This window comes from Helianthus annuus, chromosome 6 (assembly GCF_002127325.2).
Source record: "Helianthus annuus cultivar XRQ/B chromosome 6, HanXRQr2.0-SUNRISE, whole genome shotgun sequence".
NCBI classification, from domain to species: Eukaryota; Viridiplantae; Streptophyta; class Magnoliopsida; order Asterales; family Asteraceae; genus Helianthus; species Helianthus annuus.
In genome coordinates, this window is record NC_035438.2 from 65,775,892 (window position 1) to 65,797,494 (window position 21,603).

Genomic DNA, 21,603 nt, shown 5'->3' on the forward strand with positions numbered 1-21,603 from the left:
AAACGAGAAACGAGTTGACGAGTCACGAAGGTTTGAATGTTGTTAACGAGACGACCAAAAGTAGTTTCATTATTAAAACGAATACGATTTTGGGACGAGTTAAACGATTTGAAACGAGATACACGATTTGAAACGAGTTAAACGAATTAAACGATTGGTTTTGGGTAGTGATTAGATAATGGGACGGGTGTAGTATGATAGAATCATGGTAGATACGCCGCTGGTACATCTTATATATAATTGCTTCTATCATGTTACATTGCGTGTCATTATTTAGATCACTGGGGAAACGATTTTGAAACGATGTCACACAACGAGGTTTTCGAAACGATATAAATCATACGAGTTTTATTAACGAGTTTTTACGAGATGTTTACAAGTTGTTATACTAAAACAAATATTTTTGAGTTAAGAGTCATGGCTACGAGATTTTATAAACTATAACCAATTAGATTTGTGTTGGTTATTTATGTTGCAATACACTTTTCAAAATAAGGTTTGTATTTTGACTCTTGTAGTCTAACGAGATACTGCAACATATAAACGAGCCATGAATCCGATACTCCCATAAAACCTATGTACTCGCCAGCATTTCTTTGCTGACTTTATTTTTACATATGTTTCAGGTGGTATTGCTTGATGTTGATTGCTAGGAAGCGAGTTCACTTGGGATCTGGACAAGGCCTTAGTGACTTAAAAACAATTATAAACAATATGTAGTTTGTTTGTTTGGTTTAATGACAATGAACATTTCCTAATATTTCAATAAAACAAAACTTTTAACTACCATGGTTGTGGAACAATAATTCTGTCGCCTCACTCCCCGGCGTTTCCGCCGCGGTTTGTTGTTTTAACGCGGCCGGGGTGTGACATTTGAGTAAAGAAACTTTTGGTTCATGACATTCTATTTTGTGGGTAATTTTAAGGTTTGGTAATGATACGTTGTTTGATGGGGGGGGGGGCAGTGGCTTCTGTTTTTTATTAGGACCGAATTTAAAAGAGTAGAAGATAAATTATAAACTTGGTACATATGATAAGATTTGTTTATTTGACATTTTTCTATAAGGTCCTTAGCATTTTAGTTTTATAAAACTTAGAGGTTGAAGTAGATTTTATTTTTATAAAACTGATGTATATATAAATTGGAAATTTATTTTTGTCTTACTTTATTAAATTTAAAAGATCGTTCACCTTAATAGAAAAAAAAATAACTGAGTTAGTGGTTGGATGAAAATTTATAAAATTTATGTGACAAAACTATTATTTTTGTTATAAGAACGGCATGTATATTATGTTTTATATATATATATATATGTGACAAAATTAATTAAATAAAAGAAATTAAAAAGAATTTAAGTAAATTGCCAAAATCGTCCTAAAGGTTTTATATTTGTTAGTTTCATCCAAATATCCTTCAATTTAACAGAAAAAAGTAAATTAAGTTAATGGTTTGGATGAAAATGGCAAAAAATGCCAAAGGTGAAGGGCTATTTGGCACAAAAAGTCATTTTGGATGAAACTGACAAACCGACCTAAACCTCAGGGACGATTGTGGCAATTTACTCTTTATATTATATAGATCAAAATATATTATACCTATAATATAATTAGTTGGTAATTGTTGATGAAACATATTACCCTTATTAACTAATTAGGTTTCCACTTAGATATATATAAGGAGATTACTAGAGAGGAATTAAGGTTAGACTCTCATAATATCAACACATAATTCGTCTCCCCTCTCTCTCCACATTCACGAAATCCTAACCCTAGATTTCGGTACTACAATCAAGAACATACATCTTAAACGGGAACCGGATCAAGCTGACAATCAAACTTATATGCTTATACGAGGTCAATATGGGACCTATACTACACTATACAATATCACACTTATAGGCTTATACAAGGTCAATACGGGACCTATACTACACCTACACGATACAATATTTATGGTATAAAAATGATTAATGTTAAGTTTGTAAGAAAAACTTACTTTTTTATTTATTTAAAATACAAAACTTATTTTTTATAAAACTTCCCTAAAACGATTAATATTGTATAAATGTTTCTAAAAAAAACACTTATATACGCCGCATATAATAGGCCTATGCGCGGCGTATAGGAGAACCCAGAATTGACATTAGTCAGACACTAATTTTTATGCAACCCTATACGCTGCGTATAGACATATACACAGTGTATATAAACGTTAAAGTGTGCAAATAGGCACCTTAGGTGTGCCAGTAGTTTGAGCCAAGTTTAAACAGAACTAATCAAGAATGAAAATATATAGCTGTGGCATTACGGTAAGCAAGTTCAACTATATGAATATGGAATCCTCAACAACATGCGCGGGGCAAGGAGGCATACCTATGTTTCTTGTTGATTAATATCATATTGAAAATCCGAAACCAAATACTAGCTAGAGAGGATGATCTTACCGGATGACATAGCTTGTAATCTGTCTCCCTTTGAGTCCTTCGTATGGACAACAATCCTTGTTTTGTAACTATGATTTCGAGTATAAAAGTCTGATACCGCCATCATAATGCTATTATGAATGGATTTACCAATCCATGACTCCATGTCAAGAACAATCCCGACGTCTACATCTTCAAAGTTTGCACATAATCCGAGGTTTAAAGAGCATAAGAATAATAGCATACAGAGGTTGGTGTTCATGGTGGGCATGGGTGCTTGTTATTAACTTGTGATGCGCATCATTACCCAAAGACCAAGGCAAGCATATTAATTAAGGCGCTGGTGGAATTATGAACACACAAAATAAAAGACAATATCTATAGACGGTGACTTTGAATAATCATAATCAGTTTTTGATTTAGTAAACAAGGACGTGGAAAATTCAATGCAAAGAAATGTTGCATGTTTTGAGATAAATACGTGCCGTTTAAAATAAGTCAATGTAAATTGCTAAGATCAAATTTTTATTCTTGAAATATGAATATACAAATTGTTTTCTGTTTTTTGTTTTTCAAATAATCACATAAGTTTTAGCAGGTGTATATGCAATTAGAGAATGGTTATTATACAAGAGAAAGAGAGTGTACGAAGTGTATGAGAACCTTTCATTTACAAAATTAATGGTTGAGATTAATTGGTCCGAAATTTAGAATTTACATAACTAAAAACAAAATCAAGTGTAAAAAAAAGGCAAAACAGGAAAATCTAATATTGCTGACTTATAAACCCACCCCCTGATTTTCAAACGACTATAAATTTTTCATACGTATATATTTTTTTTATAAAAATTACACGGTATTAACAAACATTTCATTCTCTTTAATTCGAGCAACTTATTACTATAGTTTTCTTTAAAAAAAATTACATGATTTTGAATACTCATTACGTGCTTTTGAATACCCAACCCACATGACTACGTGATTACGTGATTTTGAATGTAAGATTTTGAATACTCATTACGTGGTTACGTGATTTCATTATAGTATTTTATGTGAAACCCCACTAAGTGATTACGTAATTACGTAACAATAGTTGACTATGTATTATTGAAATGTTTAATTACGTAATAAACATAATTGTAATAACATTAGTTATAACAAATCATATTGAATGTGTAATCACATAATAGATTTATATTGAATGTGTAATCACGTAATGAATTTCATTATAGTATTTTTAGTATTGAAATGTGTAATCACGTAATAAGCATAATTGTAATAACATTAGTTATAACAAATCATATAGAATGTGTAATCACGTAATAGATTTATATTGAATGTGTAATCACGTCATGGTTTATGTTGAATGTGTAATCACGTAATGGATATTCAAAATCACGTACTCATGTGCTGGGTATTCATAAATCATGTAATCACGTAGTGGACTAATGTGTATTCAAATTCTTGTAATTTTTTATAAGTAAACTATAGCAATAAGCTGCTCGAATTAATAAAATGAAATGCTCGTTAATACATACGGTGTAATTTTTTGAAAAAAAATATTAACGTAAGAAAAAGTTATAGTCGTTTGAAAATCAAGGGGGAAAGTGTTCAAGTCAGAAATGACTATATTACCCTTCATGCCAATAACACTAGTCCTCCTCTCCTAATTGCATACACTTCATACATAAATTTACTCTTGTATGTGATCCAACCACTTTAGGCTATAGGGTGTGGTCATGACCCTCATGACCAGCATGATCCTCAACGTCAGTGCCATGTCACCCACCTCTAATCCACCATCCAAAACCAATACCCTAAGGGTGTGGTCATGACCCAAACCATTATCCCCTTATTTATTTTAATTTATCTTTGTCTAAAGAAAAATGAAATTATTTCTTGGAAAATGGAAAGGAAGCCCGTGATTGCCATGGTTTAATCCATGCAAACCATAGTGGATCATGCAAGAGGGTGGTGTAGCCTTCCATTCATGTTCATGTCCAAACCATTACCCCCACACCCTTTTAAGCATATTTCTTTCAATTGCTATAATGAACCAAAATAGATATCGACCGTAACCACACAACATAGCGCGAGTAATCTTACTAGTAATCTATACATACAAAATCCAACTACATGTACACTATTGTACAAGTTGGAAAAGCAAGGTACAGGTTGAGTTGCATTTTAGAAAGACACATGTACATTGCTGATAGAATTATTAATAAGGCTAGGAGTTGGTTAAAAAGATCAAATTTTTAGGGGTGTGAAAAAAATGGAGGCACAACTTGCACGGGAAGGTCGAGTTCTCTAAGTTCTCACAACTCGGGTAAGTTTTCTCTTGATCTTGATCCTATATATATATATAGTGTGTGTGTGTGTGTGATTCAATGAGAAACACTAAAAAGGTGGGGAACACGGAACACTATATTTAACATGTTAAGTATATCTTAAAAATCTAATTCAAAATGCTAAAAAAAAAATTTTAATAAAAAAATTATTTTTATAAAAAAAAAAGATTTCCTTTTTTTTACTGTTTTTAAGATTTTTTTAGTTTCTGGTTTTTTATTAAAAAGGCTTATACATGTAGTTATATGCAAAAGCTCTCTGAAAAAAAAAAATGATTTTTAACATGTTGAGTTGAATTTTTAACATGTTAAATGAATGGTTACCCGATTCCCTACTTTTTTAGTGTTCCCCATTAAACTCTCCCTATGTATCATAGATGGGTATGTTTGGCTACAAAGTCTAAATCTCCTAAAAAGTATACAAAGTCGCAAAACATTGTAATTTCAGCCCTAAAACACACTCAAAAGTCAAATAACATATTGAAGATTACTAAGACACAATATCCAAACGCTAGCAACCCATAAAAAAACTCCAAACACACTATTGTAGAACTATGAATATAAAACACAACATGATAATCAACATAAAACACATAATGTTAGTCATTGAATAATCAGAGACTTATCATCCGAAACACAAAACAGAACCCACATATATGGTGTTTTAGTAATCTTTATGATGTTATTTGTAGGTTTTAGATATGTTTTATAGTTGACATTATGGTATTTTGGTATTTTATGATTTTTTACAATTTTTTGGGATTTTTGGACTTTATAACCAATTTCTAGCCATATATACAATTTGATTATACATATGTAAACTACTCTTAATATGTATGTAATCATAAAAATACATATGGTAAATGATAAAAGTACCCTAAATACAGAAATTTATTTAAAAATAATTGTTATTAGTTCTGAAATTATTTAGAGTTCCGAAATCATCCTCAGCCTATTATATATAATAGTTAAAAAATTAAGCATCTTTCGTATATGATTTTTCCATAAAGAAAATCTACACGTTTGAAGAGAATAACTGGTAGTAGAAAAGTCTACCCCATTTAGAAAATCTATTCCCTTTAATAGTACTCAATCAATTGGTCTACCTCAGTTATTAGCTTGAGACGAGGTAGTTCCCGCTACCTTAAATCTTGAAAAAAATTGACGTTTTTCTGATTTCGTTGCCTCTGTAAAAATAAAATTTTTAAAACGTTGCCCCAGGGCCGTCTCCGAAAATCACAAAAAATTTTTTGGCCCTGTTCGAGATAAAAAATTTGGGCCCTATTCGCAAATCTTCGTAACATAAATAAATCAGTCTGAAATCTAAATAAACAACAGTAAGATACCTCGACTCGATCACTCGACGTTTGATTTCCTGCAGTCTATATCAGTCTAAACTATAAAATCTAAAAAAAAAAAAAAAAACAATTCACAAATCACATCATTCATTCAATCATTCATAACACTATAACAGTCTAAATCGTTAAACTCGAAATACGACTCGAAATCAGGATATAACAACAATTCAACAAACAAAATACTTCGAGTCTCGACGATTGATTTCCTGCACCTGCAGGCTGCAGCGGTGATGATGATGACTATTATCTTATCTGTGAGATTGCGAGAATGATTATGATGCTGACTATTATCAGATGCTGACTTTAATCTGCGATTCTGCGTCTCTGCGATCTGGATTCTGGGCCTCTGGTTGGCTGGTTGTTCGATCAGAAATCTGAAATCCCTAGTGCAGAACTAAAGATAAAGAACCGCGACGTTTGATTTCTCCAGCGGCAATTAGATTTTTGACAAAGGTTTGGGCCTGAAATCAGTTAAGGGATTGGGCCTGTAATCGGTAAGAAACTTGGGCTATGTATATATAAAGAAAACTTAAAAATTTTTGGGCCCCTTAATCATTTGGGCCCTGTTCTCAAGACCCTCCAGCACTTGGCTATAACCGGCCCTGCGTTGCCCCTTAACGTTTTTCTAGATCCGCCGTTGTCAGTTATGTACACCCTTACTAATTATAATGATTTTATTCTTGTAACTCATAAACATGCATATCCATGGCTCGTGTTAGTTAGTTTGTTAAATAAACTATTTGATTATTCATTTGATCCGGCTTTGTAAATCTAAAACGTCAACCCTAAGTCAATCATGAGCGAATAATTTACTTTCAGTAGACATTATGGAATAAATTTGCGAAAATCAAACGAGTCTAACAAGTTAGAAAGATAAGGGACACATGTTTAATCTCTCGTAAAAGCTGCTAAAGAGTAAAACAATTTAAAAATCATATTTCATGAATAAAAAAAGTAATAATCAAACTAAGCAATTTCAATTGAATTATTTTAAATTTGTTTAACTAGTTTTGAAACTTGCTATAAGGCTACCCGGGGCGCCCCGTGGTGAGCATTTGTTCACACGTGGAATGGAGTGAAACACTGCCGCCGGTGGGAATCTTCACGCGTTGAATACATAACGCGTCCTCACCATCACGCTTTGAAATTCAGTTGTTTTGTGAACGATTTTGATAATGGAGATGAGTGTGTGGTGAGTGATAGACATTTCCACTAAAATCTTAGTGATGCCAATGACATGACGGAACTTGATTGGATGTTGTGAGTGATGGAAAGCGCCCTACCCCCTAATATCTGCACATTAAATTTTGGGTCATTGGTTATAAATATTATCTTTTTTATGTCCATAATCCTCATCAATTGAAAACAAGCGACCCATGATCGCCATGAGCACCTGCAGCCTTTGTATGCTATTGTTCTTATGCACTTTAAACTGCGGAATATGCACAAACCTTGTAGATGTAGACGTAGGGATCGTTCTTGATATGGAGTCATGGATTGGTAAATCCATTCATAGTAGCATTATGATGGCAATATCAGACTTTTATCGTCGTAATCATAGTTACAAAACAAGGATTGTTGTCCATGCAAGGGACTCAAAGGGAGACAGATTGCAAGCTATGTTCACCGGTAAGATATTGTTCCCTCTTGCTAGTATTTGGTTTCAAGTTTCAACATGATTTAAATAAGCGCTAAACATAGCTACGTCTCCTTGCCCCATGTATTCCTAAACATATATGCACATTAGACAAAGTACATATGTACAGAGTTAATCTATGCTCACACAAAAGCATTCATCTACCACTTCTTGCCTTTACAATTTGTAAGGCCCCAACCCTCACTTCTCCCTGCTGTTATAGTCTTATGATGGTCCCTAATAGTCGATATGTTTATTTGTATTTTAGGTATTTATATTTCCTTGAAATTAGCATTCTTGTTGTATCTCATCTCCAAATTGAGATACAGTTTTGTATTATATATTTAACCTAACCCCGTGTATTACACGAGTTGAATAAATGTAATTTTATATATTAAATAATAAAAAGTTATATATTTATGAACCCCGTATATTATACGGGTTAAATAAATGTAATTTTATATATCAAATAATAAAAAAAGGTATATCTTTGAAAACCATATATATTACACAGATTAAATAAATGTAATTTTGTATACTAAATTCTAAAAACGTTATCTTTAAAAAATCCGTGTATATTCGGGTTGAATAAATCTACCAAATAATAAAAAATTACATCCATGAAAACCCCATATAACAAATAATAAAAAAATTATATCTTTAAAAACTTCGTGTATTACACGGGTTATATAAATGTAACTTTGTATAGTAAATAATAAAAAAATTATATTTATAGTAAATAATAAAAAAATATATTTTTTAAAACCCCACGTTTTACACGAGTTGAATAAATATAGTTTTGTATACCAAATAATAATACAATTATTTTTTTAATAAATTAGGATAACATTTAATATTAATTTATTATTTATATATTTAATATAGAGTAAACTTCCGTTTTGCTACCTGTGGTTTGGTCACTTTAACGGTTTTGTCCCAAACCTTTCAAAATAGCCATTTTACTCCCTGATCTATGAAGACCTTCATGATTTTGCTCCCCGCCCCTAAACGTCATCCATTTTAACAATTAGGGTTTTAAGCTGGAATTGTAAAGGGAGGGTTGGGAAAAGACATAATAAGCTGGAATTGTAAAGGGAGGGTTGGGAAAAGACATAATTGCCCCTCAGGTGTTTTGCACGTGACAGACTTTAACTGTTAAAGTGGATGACATTTAGGGGCGAGGAGCAAAATCATGAAGGTCTTGATAGATCAGGGAGTAAAATGGCTATTTTGAAAGGTTTGGGGCAAAACCGTTAAAGTGACCAAACCACAGGGAGCAAAACGGAAGTTTACCCTTTAATATAAGATAAGTAGGAAAAAAGGGTATTTGTTTTAAAAATATATTAAATTAACAATTTAGATTTAAGGATAATATTTTATTAAAGTACGATAAGATTTAATATTAATTTATTATTTATTTAGTTTAATTAATATAAGATAAGTATAGATTTGAGGATACCTTCAATGAATGACACGTGTTCAAAACTTGGTTTCTTTTATTATAGTAGATAGATAATCATCAATGAAGAGATCAACTTTCGAGAAGTCCATTTATCATAGCCTGATTTTTTTTCTCTAACTGGTGCTAGCGCGGATTACATCTTCATCGACCTTCTAGCCTTTCTCATTGATCTCCTCTTCTATTCTTTTTCACAAACCTTGTCACATATGGATTCCAAAATTCACCCTGATGTTACAGTATCAAACATCAAAAACTTCATACATGTTTCACTCGAGAAGGAAACCAGCCACTATACCACTTGGTCGGAGCTCTTCAAATACATTGCAAGGCCGAGTGTATGATCACCTCCAACCCAAACCCCTACCCTTTGTTGTTTCCTCATCTCCTCATCTTCTTTCGAGAAAGAGTCTTCCAAACCCGTTCACTCTAATGACATATGGGAGAGGATTGATGCCATTGCCCTTAACATCCCAACACCGAACACCACGGCCTATTACACTTGGATGGCCCTAGAAAACATCTTCCAAGATAACAAAGCTTCTCATGCATTTCATCTAAATCAATAGACTTCAACCACTCTGTCTTGAGGGTTTTGCAAACATCTCAGCCTACTGTCAAGCCTTAAAGGACTCTGGCCAATTGGCTAATGTCGGTTCCCCTATACCCAATGACAAGTTAGTGCTTCAACTGATCACCGATCTTAACGAGCAATACGAGAGGAATGCTATGCTACTACAACATTAATCCTCACCACTACTGGATTTCTATGAGGTCTGGTCCTTGCTACAACATCAATCCTCTGCCTAGTTACTCGGAATCAATCAAACGCAGTCAACCTCTGGCAAAATCGGATCTAGTAGGTCAACTCTGGCCGACTATGACTTTAAAAAAATAAAATATAATTTCTATGTCTATCATATTAAAGAATAAATATCATTTTCATGGATTTTGTTATAAATATTAGTAAATTTATGTTATTTGACATATATTTAATTTTCGAAACCTAATTTCTTTATAATTTAACATGTCTGAGTACTCCCCGAGTACTCTCCGCCTAGGCTCGGTACTCTCAACTCCCCAGTCGACCGCCTAGCGACTTTTGCAACCATCCTCACAACTCAACTAACCTTGGTCATGGCCATGGCTTGGGCAGAAGTCGGGGTTGTGGTCGCAGTTCCGAAGGTAGTGGATATTACCCAACAGTCCAGTATGGCTATTCCCATCACCCTTGGGCCCCTCTTTCACCAAATTGGACCGACCCAAATTTTGGTTATCAACAACAGTACAAGCCCACTTTGTCTGTACCCTACAACTTCGAGGCCCAACCTAAATTCTGCAGCCCAATCCTCCTCGGGCCACGCCCGATTCAAGCATACATGAGAGAGTACACCCCAACAGATGTTCAACAAGCACTCTACACCACACCATGCCTCTAAACCCACCTCACCTGATCAAAACTTGTATTTGGTTACCAGGGCAACCACACATATAACAAACCAGCCAGGTAACATCTCTATTATTTTAGTAATTGCATATCGAGAAACATCATTTTTGGAAATGGAACAACCATTCTCGTAACTGGATATGGAAATCAACACCTACCACCCTTTTACCCACTTCAAAAATTGAATCATATTATTTATACCCCTCATTTAATCAAAAACCTTCTTTTTATTCGTTGTCTTACAATCGCTAACCTAATTTCTATTGAAATTTACCCTTTTGGTTTTCTTGTGAAGGATCTCAAGAAGCGGACCCCTATCATACAGTAATAATAAACCCTAACCAAATTACTTTACCTTCAGCTTCCCATGTATGACCAATTGTGGTCTTTCGGCTGTCTATGCTACCCACTTATCCCATCTACTACATTCCACAAACTCAAATACCGGTCCAATACATGTGTTTTCTTTGGATACCCATCGAACCATCGGAAGTACAACTGCCTAGACCTAAAAACAAACAAAATAACCATTTCCCGCCATGTTCATTTCGAGGAAATGAACTTTCCTTGTGCCCACCAATCACCTACCCCTACACCCTCCTATGACTTCTTAACAAATCAACTATACCCACTTTTATGGCCCCACATCCAATCTACCACAGTCCCATCCCCTCCAAATACCTTGCTCTTCACAGCTCACTCTACACAAACTTCAGCTCACACCCAACAACATCGACCTAATTCAGTCTACCATCTTCAGCCCACTTCGTGTAAACCAATTTTGATGGCCCTAATCCCACTTCAACAACTCCTAAATGTATCTATCCGCGGCTCATTATGCGGTCATCGCAGTTTTCATGGTAGAACGTGGGGGAGTGTAAACGCCAATCTACTATGTCAGTAGAGTTCTGACAGATCCAGAAACTCGGTATCCCATATTGGAAAAATTGTTTTTAGCACTGGTCCACACTTCCCGGGCCCTAGGATGTACTTTCAAGGGCATAAAGTTCAAGTCTTGACAAATTACTCGCTACACCAGATTTTGAACAAGCCGGAGATCTCAGGACGACTTGCAAAATGGGCCATTGAGCTGGGGGTTGGATATCGAGTATCGAAGGAGAACATCAATCAAGGGTCAAGTATTGACAGACTTCATAGCTGAAATCCTAGAGGGGGAACATATTCAGGGAGTAACCCCAGAAGCCCCGGAATCTAGTACCGCCAATGAAACTTGGAAGCTGTACACAGATGGGTCGTCCAGTGGCAAAGGAGCAGGAGCATGTCTCATGTTAATCATCCCGGAAGGGATTAAGTTGATGTATGCCCTAAAGTTCGAGTGTTCAAATATGAATCAGAATACGAAGCGTTATTGGCAGGGCTACGTATGGCACATGCTATGGGGGCCACAAGAGTCGACACATATATGGATTCATTGTTGGTAAATAACCAAATAAATGAAACATACGAAGCTCGTGATGAATCTATGGCAAAATATTTAGCTAAAGCAAAAAGCCTGCTCGCCCTGTTTAATAGCGTAAGCTTAACACACGTTCATAGGGGTAAAAATCAGATAGCCGATGCGCTCAGCAAATTGGCCACATCAGGAATGGAACATGAAGTGAGAGTAGAGACGCTGCATACGCGCCTGGAGAAGTATCCGCTATGGGCGCTGTGGAGGAATGCTAGATGACACCTCTGGTTAAATACTTAACAAACGGAGAATTACTGGCGTCCAAGGGTGAATCAAGGAAGGTACAGGCAAAGGCCTTACAATATGAACCGAAGGGGGGAGCATTGTATCGGAAGTCATACTTGGGCCCGCTATTGCGCTGTGTTTCCCCCACAGAGGCAGAATACCTGGTTAAAGAAATGTGGTATTCACTCTGGTCCCCGTTCGGTAGTGGCAAAGATAACCAATGTCGGTACTATTGGCCCGGAATGCATGAGGATGCAGTCTACGCAAATGCATGTGTTGTCAATGCTATGCATCGCAAACCTTGCTCCCCAAGAACAACATGATACCAGTAACCGCTGCATGGCCTTTCCTGAAATGGGTGGTCGATATCGTAGGCCCTTTTTCCAATGGCTCCTGGAAAGGTCAAGGCTAAACCTATGGCAATAATTACGGCAGACAATGTCAAGAAGTTCTTATGGGAACACATAGTTTGATGTTTCGGTTTACCATTATACCTAGTCAGCGACAATGGAACGCAGTTTGCTGGCAAGACAATCCAGGATTGGTGTAAAGAGCTTGACATACACCAAATTTTCACCTCAGTGGCCCACCCTCAGGACAACGACCAAGTGGAAAGAGCCAATAGGAGTTTGTTAGATAGAATCAAGAAACGCCTCGATCGAGAAGGCAGATGTTGGGTGGATAAATTGCCAACAGTCCTCTGGGCCATCGAACTATGCCAAAGTCTAAGTCTGGTAACAGTGAAACGTTGTTCAGTCTAACGTACGACATATAAGCAATGATTCCAGTGGAGGTTTGGCTTCCGTCCTTAAGGCGTTTGACCACACCGGATGATAATGACCAGCGCCTTTGAGAAAACCTAGACCTTAGAAACAACTAAGTCACTTCTACAGGAGTATGGAGTATGCCGGAGTATGGAGTATGCCGGTGTTCAAAATAACTAAGTCTTGAAACAAAGCCAGACCATTTTCCAGCACAACTGGGTGCACCGCATCAACCCCCTCGTGTTCGGAAAGAAGGGATGCTCCGGTCACTATTGGGCAACCCCTTCGATGACGGACATAGGAGAGGCCAAAGCAACGTATCTCGGCATCTCCAACAGGTGAACAGTCTACTCGCATATCCGTAATCCCACTTTTTTCAGTAACAGATGCCCCCTTTGGGCACGATAAAGAAATTTTCTATTTTTGGACTAGAAATAAATATGAGAAACGAAGGAGATTTCATATATTTATTTGCGGGTTTGTGTTTGTGATTCTAGGATCCGGAGAGTATGATGGAGCCTCGGTCCCGAAACGACGTGTTCGGTGTGATTATTACGACTAAGAAAGGAGTAGAAACAGAATACAACACCGAGCAGTCAATTTCAATCTGGTCTCTATTGATTATTCAAACGTTTACAGCACCGCGAGACCAGTTGGACAGCATTTCCCCTCTGGGACCTAAAAGCTTATCCAAATGGGAGCCCCAACCCCCTATTTATAGACATCACCTACCATGCGTCCATCCGATCGGATTGCCATCCGATCCGGATGGACCTTTACAATATCAAAACCTATCCAACTTTCTATATTCTATAGAATATTCAACACACACTCTATCTAACTATTCGCACAGTGGCAAACGTACGAAATATGCACCAACAGTGTTCTATGTTGGAAGAGCTTCGCAACGAACTAAATCCAGAAGTTACCGGTTCAGATGAGACCATGGCGTAGTTGCCATTAGAGTACTTGCCAAGAAACATCTTGATATATGGAACCTCATCAACAATGGCATCTGCACCTTCGTGTTTTCCACCTTTTGTTAACGCCTCAGCATAGTCATCATATGAGGTATATGACATTTTCATAGAACCTGTAAAATCCGTATTGTTGACAATCAATCATCCAAAGAAAGTGCCATCCACAATCCCCGCTTTTGATGCTATTTCAAATTGTTCAACTGTTAACAGTAATGTCAATGTTGTCATGTAACTTGAAATCAGAACAAGCACAATGATTAACCAAACAATTGGGTAAGTTGGAAGAAAATAACAACACCAATCGATGCGGGTGGGTTGGGTCTTACCCCGCTTAGAGACGCAAACATTGGTCTTCTCACAAAGTGATGGTGGAGATTTAAAAATGAGTCAAATGCATTATAGAGGAGAGTGGTGGTATCTATACATAGCATAAATCGTTCTTGGTCAGTTCTTCCATACTCTAAAAGCATTACAGGTACTTGGAGTACGATTGCAAACTAGAGAATTTCTTGCCAAGTTCTAATGAAAGTTTGGGGAATTTTTAAAAAGCGAAGTGGGAAGGGGTAGTAAAATAAGGTTTTGGCTTGACCCGTGGTTACCCGCACACCCTATGCGAAAGACTTTTCCAGCCCTTTTCTCTCTTGAAAAAGATAAATCACAGATGGTCACAGACTGTTTTGAGGTCACAAATGGGGCTACTAATTGGAAGTTGAAATGGAAAAGGGATAATATATTGAATGAGTCGGAAAGCATTGAGCTAGAACCTGTTGTATTTTATTTTGTTTCATACTTGTTGTAATTCTATTTCGAACATTGTACTTGATGTTAGCAATGAAATGAAATTTGTTTATTAAATGCTTGTCACAATTAGTGTTAGTGTTATGAAGTCTTTTTGCAATCTCGTTTTCGTCTCACTCTGATGTTTCCGCCATCGGTCGAGGTGTGACAAAAGGTAAGAAACGAACGGGTCTTTTCTTCCGTAGTTCTGAATGTGGAAAGGTCGGTAGAAGAAATCAAGTCGTGCAATTTTTTTCAGATTAAAATAGGTCCCCATATAAGGATTTGATTTGGTCGGAGTTGGTCAAGCGCCTATTGTAATGTTTGTTGGTTTTCTTGTTGTTGGCTCCTAGCGCCTTGTTAGGTTTTTCTTAATGAAAGTAGCCGTTAAAAAAGTGTATGTACGTTGAAATTATTCTTTGATGTTACCGCATAAATTTTAATAAAAAATTCCTAAATTCTAAGAATTTGGGAATTACATGAGAGCCAAGACTACCCATACAGCTAGCGGTTGGTGGTTTCAAACCCGAAATGGAGCGAACTAGTTTGTTAGAGCTATTTTCCATTTTAAACAGTGGCGGGCAGGATTTACTTTATGAGGATTTAACCATTATTTTAAGACGACAATCGAGATTTTGGTTTGAATAACACACTAATAAAAATTTTAGAATAAAGTAAAATTTACAACCCTGGGTTTTACACCCACTTAGACATTCAGTCCCTATTTTTCAAAATTCAACACTTCGGTCCCTGTGGTTATCGATTTGTTGCAATCAAGTCCCTCCCACTAATGACCGTTTGTTGACTGTTCATTTAGTTAACGACGCGGAGGGTAAAAGTGCCATTCCCCCAAATCTGAAAAAGGTGCCTACATATTTAATCTTTTAACTTATGATGTAAGCCACAATCCTATCCCCTCATCCCCCAAAACCCTCTCGAAGTGAAAACCCCACCGGCGATTACACATTTTTGTCCACTATGAGCTCCGAGCATCATCAATCAGGTCAACGATGAGACAATACAATGTTTTTTTATCACATTCCACGTTATAGGTACCACATTGTCTTAATTATGTATTGAAAGTGTCATTTGGTCATTCGATTCGTGTCTTGTTCGTGATCAATACCTAAAATGTGCTTTCTTTTTCTTGCAATTCTAGTGGGATTCAAGGTCCAGGTGACAAGCCGGCACATTAGGATCGAGTACATGGTCTTGATGAGGACCGGGAGGGGGTTTCGAGTGGAGCTCTATTTCGCTCATCGCCTGTGAAGGCTTTCGGCTGCTTTTCCTGTACATATACAATGCATATCTAATAGCCTAACTATAACTATTGATGTTGCTAAGTTTGGACCTAGTCATTTTTGGGTTTTTTTTTTTTTTTTTTGTCGTTGATGATCAGTTTGGCCTATAATAGTTAAAGCGGGTTACTTTGGTTGATCAACTTTTGGGAATGTTGGATTAATGATCGGGGGTAACCCATGTTTTGGTACAAGAGAATGTAGTATGCAACAATGTAGTAGGGCTAATGATCTTTAACGATGATCCTTATTTAACTTTGCTTATTGTTGAATGTCTATTGAATTGTGTGCTTGTTTTGAATGCCTATTTTTTTACCAGTGATTTGTTTGGAGATTGGAATGAAATGTATAGGAAAATAGATAAACATGTTCATTTACCCGTAAGGGATTATACAATTTGGTTATAACACCTTAACATGATCAGAAATTTATAGTATTTAGGAGAGTTATGCATAATGTGAGTTTGGTTACAAAACTTATAAAAAGGGTTGTGTGGCTTATAACTTCAACATGGATTTGACCAGGGAATAAGTCAAGGCTGTGATTATCAAGACCTTTTCTTGATCAAGGATTTGTAGGATTTAGGTGAATTTTAATCAAGGATGATACACTTTGGTTATAAGACTTATACTAAGGGTTGTATGGTACGCATTGGTTATAACTTGACGATGCATTTGACCAGGGAATAAGTCAAGGCTGTTATAATTAAGGCCTTAGTTTGTTCAGGGATTTGTAGGATTTAGGAGAGTAATAAATAGGGATGATACAATGCTCAAACCTGTTTGTAATTGAAGGCAGTTCAAGTTGGCAGCCATGGCTTATAACTTAAGTTTGGTAGCGATGACCTGTTTGACCAGAATAGATGGTCAAACTTGTGAGTAATTGAAGGCACTTTGAGTTCTGCAACTACTTCTCTAACTACAAGTCAGTTGCAATTGCAAATGTCAATCCCAATTCAACTTGTAAAATTAAAACCCAAATTACATTCTAATAGCACAACCCATTTCAAATTATGTACGTCAAACCTTCCGAGTTCTAAAGGTAAAACATAGTGCAATTCTACTTAGATGTTTTAATACAGGCTTTACTAACTACTATTTACTTCTTATTTGCTCATTAATTAATGATAAACAATGGTCAGTTACTAGATTAGGAAACATTTTTGAACATGGAAGGAATATATAACTTATACGTCAGGGACGTAAATTGTAACTAAAGATATGGGGATATTTTGGTCTTTTCACTGATTTACAAATGGTTAGTTAGTGAGAGGGACCTGATTGCGACCGGACGTGTAAGTAGATGTAAACCCCAGAAAAGAAAATTGTACTTTACTCAAAATTTTAAGGGGGTGGCGCCCCCCAAGGGTGGCTTTATTAATTAATCCGAGTAGACGTCCCATGGACCAGACCACAAAGCCCTTAAAATAATTCCAATAATCCAAGTAAACGTCCCTTGATTACTAAATCTACAAAATGAAAGCAACAAATCAAAATGAAATTAGTAACACTTTAAAATGTACATAAAGAAACAATATTAATATATATGACTTACTCCCCATCTTTAATATAAATCCACTCGCGGTTGATTGGTTCCGGTACTTGGACTTGGGAAGTGCATCCTCGTCTTGCAGGACCAACATGAAATGTAGACTCGACATCATCACCACCCTCAATGGGAGAATGAACAATAGACACATCATCACCAGCTAGACGACTAGATTGACTACTACCTCCACCAACACCTCGATCACCAACGAGACGACTAGATTGACTACTACCTCCACCAACACCTCGATCACCAGTTGTTAGGATCTGAGTTTACTTGTTTGTGTTATTTTTATAAGATGAACAATGAAAGAAGATAAACAGAGGAATAATTTGTAGCGGAATGAATGAAAAACTTTATAAAACAAAAAAGGAAATAAAAGCTTTCATCATATATACTTTGTGTCGAATGATTTCATTACAAAATATATATTCAACGTATGCATGAACACTTTCTCCCCTCAGCCTGAGCTCAGAATGTTAGTTTGTACAAAATGTAAGTGTGTGCAAAGAGCTAGGGATGAGCATGTGGTACCAGATACCGATACCATACCGGTTGTATTTAGTATCGGTATTACGTTTTACCATTTTTTCGGGATCGGGATTTTCGGGATTGGTACCAGTATTTTTCGGTAATACTGAATTAGTACCGATTTCCCACTACCTATTTCCCACCCATAATTCAAGTAGGGTGGTGAACTGTAATTCGTATGGTAAAAGCTTGTTTTGAAATTCGTATGGCACTTAACGGATGCGTTGATTAAGGATGTTGATTCAGTGATTCAACTTCCATTCCTATACAATGATTCTCAAACTAATAAGAACCAAGGATCTATAAGCAAATAAGCACCATCGGTCTTGCTATTTTGGATTCATTTTGAAACTGATTAGAAAAACTTAAGGCAATCATCAGTCCCATTGTTGATACAATGTTGTAAAGATCAATGAAATCTATAGCTACTATATAACTATTGATACAATTGTGTCACTACCCATGAAATCTATAGCTACCCATGTATTATAAGGGATGAGCACAACAAGACTAGTAATATTTAATCACATTCTAGTATATACACACTTACACAGTATGATTACATGTTTATTTCCCTAACCATGTTCTTCAAATTTCTAGTATTCTATAATGTATATGACTAACTTTTTTGCAAATCTTGGTATCCAAAGTGGGAGATAGAGCTGGTTGATGATTTTGGTGCCAATATATCAATTTAAGATTTCGGTATCAACCAGTATTATACCGAAAAACCGGTACCGTACCGGTATTTTTGGTACGGTATTCGGAACCAACTTTTCATGAATATTGGGATTGGGATTTTCGGGATTTTCGGGATCGGTATCGGTTCGGTACCGTGCTCATCCCTACAAAGAGCTAATAGAACAGTACATGCACTGTCTATTTATAGTACAATCCTAAACACTGTGGCATCTTTGCTGACATCACTTAGACTGTGACAGCTAACAATCTTAATAACCTCTAAACACTGATGATTACAGACACTGACTAAACAACTGTTGATGAAGTTATCCACTGATGGGCTCAACCACTGATGAAGATTGAGTAGTGCTTTTTATAAAGGTTGATCAGGCCTTTGACAGAAGTTCATTGACTTCAACAGTTGATTGGTCTTCAACAGACTTTGTATAGCAGCAGACCTTTGTGTGTAACAGACTTTAGTGAACAAAGGTCTTTAGGAATCATCAGATGTTGTATGCCACTGCCATTGGAGGGAAAAGGAGTTCAAAGCACTGTTATTAGGATCAGTTGTTGCAGAACCAGTTTTGGCTTTGTATCATTTGTTCTTTAGGATGGATCACATGAGCCAACAATCTCTCCTTAGAACAGATGATGTCAAAACTCTTCATTATTCTGATCTTTTATTCCCTCATCAACAGGTCCCGGATTTGACCTTTGAATTGGAGTTCAAAATCCAGAGAATCTATGTCTTCTTCATCCCTGTGCAGTTGAAAGTTCATTAAATCTTGAAGGTCACCTGCATTCAGATCATATGCAGCCTTCCTTGACAACTTTTCAACACTACCATCAGACCTGATCAGAGTCAATACATGGGTATCTTTTCCAGACTTCCACTTTAGTATTTTTGGATCTGATGGCTTTTTAGGGAGAAGTTTTATTTGAGATGAGTTTGGGGACTGAGGTCTGCTTGCCAGTTTTTTTTATAGTTTCAGTTATCTGTGCAGCAAGTTGGTTAGCAGGATCCTCTGGTCCATATAAAAGTTGATTTCTGATAGCCTCTTTTCTATGTTCAGCATACCTCACTTCATCTTCCTCATCCATCTGCTTTTGCCTTTTTAAATGAATCAAGGCACTAATGGGTAAAGTAGAGGATGAGAACAGCTTTTGTATGGCATGGGTCTATTGAGGCTTATCAATAGTGGTTTCAGAATACACTAGCTTCTGAGGAATAGTTGGATCTGTCTTTCTGAGCTCTTCTAACCTTCTATAGGTTTCATCAACATTCTACTTAGACCATCTTGCAATTGATCTAGCAGTCCCATATCCAGCTGCTACAAGCTCTACTCTCCTTCTTTTGTACCTCAATGCCTCATCTACATCAACCTTCTTATATTTATTCCAGTTGGGTGCAAATTTCTTCATTAGAGGATCTTTATTCATCATTTCAATTCTGTTTACTTCTTCTTTGAGAGCTTCCTGAGACCAGTCTTTGAATTGATACTTGTAGGCTTTCTAGGGCTTGTCTTTCATGATGATATCCAAGTAATCAATCCTCAGTTCCTTTTGAAGATCAGCAGTTGGTGGTAGCTCAGACATAGATTTACTCAAGTCTCTAGAAAAATCTTCTAGTTTCCTGACTTTACTTAGCTCATGTTGATAGAGACTTTGGTATCTCCTGTCTCCTTGCCCTTTACTCTCTTCTTTTGCAATACTTAGAGCTTGGTTGGCTTTCAACTGTAGATAGTCATCTATATTTCGAGGTGTTTTCAAGCCAATCAAAGATGGGAAGGTTCTTTTGGATGGATCCTCTATTTTGTAGAACTGTTCCATTTCAGATTGAACAATGATCAGTTCTAGAGGATATTGAGTTTCCAAAGGGATGATTTGTGGGATGTGACCAGTGGGTGGTTGTTTGATTGGGTTGGTTTTTGGTGATGAGGATGGAATGAATGATGATAAAGGAATTGGTGCAGGTATTTCTTTTTCTTCTTCAAGCACCACAAACTTCCTTTTTCTAGCATAAGCAAACTTTGGAGGAGGAGGAGTTTTAGATGGAGATGGTGGTTTGGGTGAAAGGTTGATTGTGAGGGAAATCTTGGGGGTGTTTGTGGTAGTTGTGAAGGTATGTCAAAATGAATGGAGGTGGCAGTGGTTTAGCTAACAACTGTTGAAACCACTGGTGTCTCAATAGCTGTTGCCTTAACATCTGCTAATGCTTTTGATACATCAACATTTGTTGCTTTGGAGGATGGTGGTGGTGATGAAGCTGTTTTCTATTTCTTTTGAGGTGGTTTTTGTGGTGATGGTTTTTGAGGTGAAGGTTTAGGTTTGGTTGCAACAGTGGTTTGCTTTTTAGAAGTTGTTCTTTTAGGGCAAGTGGCAAGTGGTGGTCTATTGTTTCTGAAGGATTTTCTCCTGTCAGAAGTACCAATGTTTTGTGTTTTGTTTTCCCATTTCATCTTTTTCTCTTGTTCCTGCTTCCAAACATCTCATTGCTTTCTGTAGTGTCTTTTCTCTTCTGCTTTTCTGAAATCTCTTCAACTGTCTGTTTATTAAGGGTTTCATCAACTCCCTTTTTCTTTCCAGCATCAGACTTTACAGTAGATTTTGCAGAAGTGTTTTTTGCAGATTTTGGCTTCTGTTTTGGCTGACCCTTT

The 21,603-nt window shown here is 36.5% G+C and overlaps 1 protein-coding gene across 1 annotated transcript in view; it reads right to left on the minus strand.

Annotated features, from left to right (window-relative positions):
- LOC110880757 (glutamate receptor 1.4-like) overlaps positions 1-2,758 on the minus strand; it is a 44,614-nt gene extending 41,856 nt beyond the window's left edge. Inside the window, exon 1 of the mRNA XM_022129214.2 lies at positions 2,445-2,758. Within this exon, the coding sequence (XP_021984906.2) occupies positions 2,445-2,694 (250 nt within the window). The 5' untranslated portion in view covers positions 2,695-2,758. The remainder of the gene's footprint in view (positions 1-2,444) is intronic.
- Between the last annotated feature and the right edge of the window lie 18,845 nt (positions 2,759-21,603).